The sequence below is a fragment of the Mandrillus leucophaeus genome, unplaced genomic scaffold, assembly GCF_000951045.1.
Source record: "Mandrillus leucophaeus isolate KB7577 unplaced genomic scaffold, Mleu.le_1.0 Scaffold892, whole genome shotgun sequence".
Classification (NCBI taxonomy): Eukaryota; Metazoa; Chordata; class Mammalia; order Primates; family Cercopithecidae; genus Mandrillus; species Mandrillus leucophaeus.
The window spans coordinates 513,787-519,206 of record NW_012109719.1 but is presented as its reverse complement, the minus strand read 5'-3'; the positions used below and the strand labels follow the sequence as shown (position 1 = coordinate 519,206).

Sequence of the window (5,420 nt, the reverse complement as noted above, 5' to 3'; positions counted from 1 at the left end):
AAAAAAATAGATACATCTACCTTGGATTGCCGGCAGCATTAAGAGGATCAAGCTTTGTTCCAGCCTTAATCATCCTAATTCTTTTGAGGAAGTATCATCTACCTGGTGAAAATGCCTCTTCAGGAACCGAGCTGATAGAGACAAAAGTCAAAGGGAAGAAAAATGAGTGCAAAGATATGTACCAAAAGTCCACGGTTTTGAATGATGATGAATTGAAAACTAAATTGTAATTGCCCTATTATATTACTTTTTTCAGAATTGGAGAACGTGCTGTACAACTTAATTATTTTAAAAATCAACAGAGGTACTATAGATAACTTTTTCTTGTCTTTAAGAACCTGAAAAAAAAATTCTTAACTCAAAATAATAAAATGTTCACTAATGATATTTCTAAGGTATCAGTAACACTTGAGTTTTCCTAGGAGGGTTATCTATAATGGCCCCCTAAAGAAGATTCTTAGAGCCAGCTTTATTTTTATGTTGAAACAGTAATTTCTCTTAATTCATCAAAGTAAGGGTCTACTTCCTACATCTCCTTCTACTAATAGTTCTAAAAATTTTCTGTTATGAAAACCTATTTATTTCCACTGAATTTGTGCTTTGATATTGGAATTATTCAGAGGCCTAAATTCTCATTCTGTTATGTGAAGATTTAAGTATTTTATTCAAGTTTATCACTTCCATGTGAGAGAAGCCTACATCTTATTCTATTTAGGAATCGTTCTTTAACTCTTCTGTTTATTCTAGGCATGACCCCTATATAATAGATTAGTCATAAATATACCTTCCTGCTTTCAATTTTTTCTCGTCTTTGTTACGCATACGTTTGATCAATTTGTACAGCGTACTGACAAACTTAAGTAGGTTATTAAAAAATCATGAGGCAAAGATTGTTGGATTTTTTTTTTCAGCAATTCAAATCTGGTGACTAAAGTCTTTCTTAAAAGCAAGTGTCTGAATCAAAGGATGAAAGGACAATGTTATAAAAACTCCAGCTCTTCAAGTCTGTTTGTAATGTCAGATATTGTCAAAGAGCCACTTTCTGAGACTTAGGACTCTTTAGACCAATGTTTATACCACCCATTGTGTCCTAAGGTAGAACACAAACACTAATTTTCCAAAAATAATCTTAGACAATAGCTTCTGTTATGAAACAGAGTTTAATAAAGGCTAAGGTGCATATTAAAAGCTAAATCTACTTATATTATTATTTTGTAAATTATGGATAAAATTAAAAATGGAAGGATTTTAGATATAGAAGAGGACTTACTGATTAATATAGGCTTCTGGTAAAAGAGGGTAGAATGAACAGATAAACACCTATTTGTCTACTCCTTATTCTCCTTCCTGTTGAAATGACACTCAATATTTAAGAATGACATAAATCCCTAATGGATGAAGAGAATGGAGTGAGGAAGGGTGGGAGAGGTGGGTGTCCATACATTATGGTTATGTATGTGTGCTATAAATGGGTAGTGTCTGCAGGGATACAACAGAGTGGAGGAAGATGAAATACAGAATACACGTAGAAGGAGCCTGGAATGGAAGTGTGAAACTGAGTTGCCAGTTCAGAGTGTGAGTTGACAGCTGGACAGAAAGCAGGTCAGTTAACTGAAGGACTTCGTACAGATGCTTTACAGGTTAATACGATTTCCCAAATGATCGGATGCATCACATGAAAAAATAAAGCGACTGAGAAGAGAAAGGCTGTATAGAACAGGTTTAAGGGGAAGGATGAAAAGTTAAGTTTCAGTTTCATGAAGTTTGAGACTTCAACTCAGGGCATATTGAAAATAACCAAGGTTCAAGCTGAGACTGGCCTTGAAACAAGAGAGAGGAACTAAAATCATTGGAAAGGGGGAGTTTAACTTTGATGTAGGTATGACTGCAGCAGTGAGGTATCGTGTTAAGATCTGATGACATGAAATTTGGAGCCATTTCCTTTGTAGTATGAGGAAGTGAGAAGAATGACCGGGAACCTAAAACAAGGAGAAAAGACTTAACCTATATTCACAGAGCAGTAAGAAAAAGTAAACAGCCACTGCATGAGAAGGTTTTGGGGGAATCAGATTTTGCTGAGTGTGCGATGATGAAGAGAATGCTCATTTCTGAACTGGAATCTGAGATAAAAAGAAGCGAATAGGAGGTATATGGAAGTTAGACTTATGGAAATTAGAAGGGGAATGAGAGAGAGCTTGGAATTCTGGCTATTTATGTGACTGACATAAATGGGAGCAGAGCACATAATGAGGTTAGTTCTTATGGATTCAAGGCAGACAGTGTTGGTGAAACTGTGAGTGTCAAAATTAGGCGAGGTGGTGACTGGGCTCCCTGGTGACCTCTTGTCATGGAAGAAAACTGAATAAGCAAAACTTACTCAAGCTCCTGAGGCTCATTCATTATCCCTATTGATAGATTTGAGGTGATCTGAGAAAGCTGTCTTACTTTGTGGACAATTCACCACTTGAACACCCTCAATGGAGCATCACAGGCCCAGAGAGACGTGCCTATGGACTTAGTACCTTGGCCTCACTTTTATCCCCTCATGGAGGAGATGGCATTTTACTCTGAAAGCATAGGATTCTCCTTTGACACTTCTTAGTGGGAGAAAGCAGGTCAGAGAAAGTGGGTGTTGGAGTGCTTTGGGATCCCTCATGACCTCTGTTGTTGGTATACGTGAAGCCTGGGAGTTTAGTTCTTATTCTGAGCACTTGTACTATCTCATGAGGGTAGAAATAATGGCATAGCAGACAGATATGGAGAAGAGAAACAAGAGAACAGGTAGTGAGAAGTTGAGAGTCAGCAATTTTCTTACTTAATATTGTGGGTGGTATAAAGTTAATGAAACTAGAAATAGTGGTTTAATACATTACTTATAATTCAAAAATTATAATATATTTATTACTATATTTACAAATGCTTACACAGTTTCTTTGTGAATCCACCTATGGTTTTATTTTAATTAATTTTTTTATTTCAAAGCAATGAAATGTTGTTTTGTGGAGTCCGGTATCATTATATCAGGTAAATGGGTTTCTGCTACATCTCCACATTATTGGGGAGATGCTTGAACACCTCAGAATACACACACCCTTAAGGTTCAAGGGCTGGGGTTGAGCTCTACATAAGGGAATTTTCCTCCTCCCAGAAGGGCGATCATTGTGTAGACAGACATGAAGACAGAACCAGAATGACTTCCGTGGGTGGAAATAGTGCCATCAGAATCATTTATTATTATGAAATAAATATTATTTATCCACACTGAAAAAATACTCCTCCTCCTAAAATCATTAACTTCTCCTCAGATGACTTTAAGAAATTTGAGTAACAGCACATGAAGTGGTAAAGACCCTTAGTCTTTCTGGTATATTAGAAGAGCCTTTTAATCAGTCTCTGGAAGGACACTAGGGATTGCAGCTGAATAAATATATTAAGAATAACAAATCAGTTCAACACTGAGTAGAGTCCGAATTGGAATTTTCCATGGAAATTCTCTTATGTCTCTACTAACAATAAGGAAGACAAAACAAAGACTAAGTAATTAAACAAAAGCTCGAAATGTTTTGTAACCAAAAGCTTTAAACGTTATGTAACCAGAATGTTATGTAACCAGAGCTGTTAGATCAGCTACGGGCTGATTCATAGGTGAACCTCCGCTTTGTGGGTCCTCTCATGCGTCCCCATTTTGAGAATGTAAGTAATTTGACTTTGCAGCCCTTCCAAAAAGGGTACTATCCCACTTCTCCTGGCATAAATCATACATTGACTGAACATACACCATCTAAAAATCACTCATGCTGCTTGAACCAAGGTCATTATCAGAGAAAGCTCCTGGTGGAAGAGGTTGTAGATGTTAAAAGGGTATGATTTCTATATCAAAAAATGCAGAAATTGACAGAATGGTTCTTACTTACTGGGCCTGGAGAATTCCTGTTCTGGCATTCTTAGATCCCTCAAATGTATTACCAAGGGGAAAAGGAAAAAGAGGTAAGCAGGCAGTAGGGTAAGCCATTGTTTGCCTGCCAAGGAACTGGAGAGTGCAGATTTCAGGCCCCCTTGAGGAAATTCTCCTGAGCCCTTAGCCAGGAGAAGAGAGCGGAGAATGCTTTTCTGTAGAATCCCAAGGGGCATAAAAGAGGATGAGTAACTGGGTCCTTTGCCAAGTTCCTGACCCCTAAGCCTTCCCAACATGGAGAAATTACACCAATGTTCAAAAGTTTCTAGGCTGGAGGAACAAACTTGAGCATCAAGGGCAGATGATTTGTTAACACAGTCCTGTGCAGAGGGCTCCTTTAGAAGGCATCCCCTGTGACCAAAACACAGAGAGCACCTTCTACTTCCTGGCCTTAAGCCATCAATGCGTCCAGCTGTAATCCATCCTCAAACCTGGAATTCATCCCTTGACTTCCCAGTCAGACCACATTCCATCCCATCACTGTGTCCAACCCTGCCCAGAATGCATGCTGTTCTCCCAGAGCCTCATGGAAATGAGGACTTGCACTGAAATAGGCTGTGGGAAACAAAAGGATAAGGAGGTCTAGACCAGTCTGTAATGGTAGCAGGTGAAAACAACCTGTGGAAAAACACATGAGTTCATTAGGAAATAAGGTGACAGATCCCCAGCTGGTGAAGAACTAGAATGTCTATTATGCTCATACAATTGATGTTTTATTTTAATACACCAGAGCTACCACACAAAACTTCCCTCCATGTGAAAGCCTCCAGATAAAATTCTGCCATCCCTCCTCTGCTCATGTCCTCCTGCTCAGACCCACCTTCATGCCCCTAAACCAATCTGCATCGTGCCTGTTACAGAGAGTCATGGGAAGATGGGCAGTGCCTCCACTGTCACCATTCCCCACACCTCTGCACATTTCTGCCCCTTCCCCTCTAGACTCCACAATTTCACCGTCTTACTGTTGTAAATATTCCTGTACAGTTAGTAATGATCAAATGATCCTGTGGTCAGAGGCTTCTTTGGTGGTGTCTTCTTACCCTTAAGAGAGGTCATGAAATCCAGAAGGGGCAACCTTTCAAGGAGAGCTTTGGAGTCATTTCTGTGTGAGACACTATTGCATATTTCTGTAAGATTGCTTTTATATTTAAGGAATGATGTTACTTAACAAATGAACAAAAAAAATTGCAAATAAATTTCTTAACAATGTCTACATTGGCTTAATCATATCTTCTCTCTTCCATGTCCCTTCCTTTCTCCTCTTCCCTCGAGGTCACAAAAATATACTCCACTTTCAATTATCTCAGTTGTCTCCCCTCCTGCAAAGGGGAGAAAGGCTGGAGAGAACATGGGAAACATGAATCCAATGATAATACCTAACCTCAGTCAGCAATTAATCTCATCATCCAGTTTCTTCCAATGAAAGAGTTAACAGGAAAATGGTCAAAGGTTGACAAGAAGAAAG

General features: G+C 38.7%; 1 protein-coding gene across 4 annotated transcripts in view; it reads left to right on the top strand.

Moving 5' to 3' along the window:
• SLCO1A2 (solute carrier organic anion transporter family, member 1A2) overlaps positions 1-5,165 on the top strand; it is a 139,373-nt gene extending 134,208 nt beyond the window's left edge. For 3 of the 4 annotated variants that reach the window (XM_011969469.1, XM_011969467.1, XM_011969468.1), the window contains one exon: positions 11-3,824. In XM_011969469.1, the coding sequence (XP_011824859.1) occupies positions 11-230 (220 nt within the window). In that variant the 3' untranslated portion in view covers positions 231-3,824. Of the gene's footprint in view, positions 1-10 lie in introns of all 4 variants that reach the window. The other variant, XM_011969466.1, reaches the window with a different exon arrangement.
• Positions 5,166-5,420: the final 255 nt, after the last annotated feature.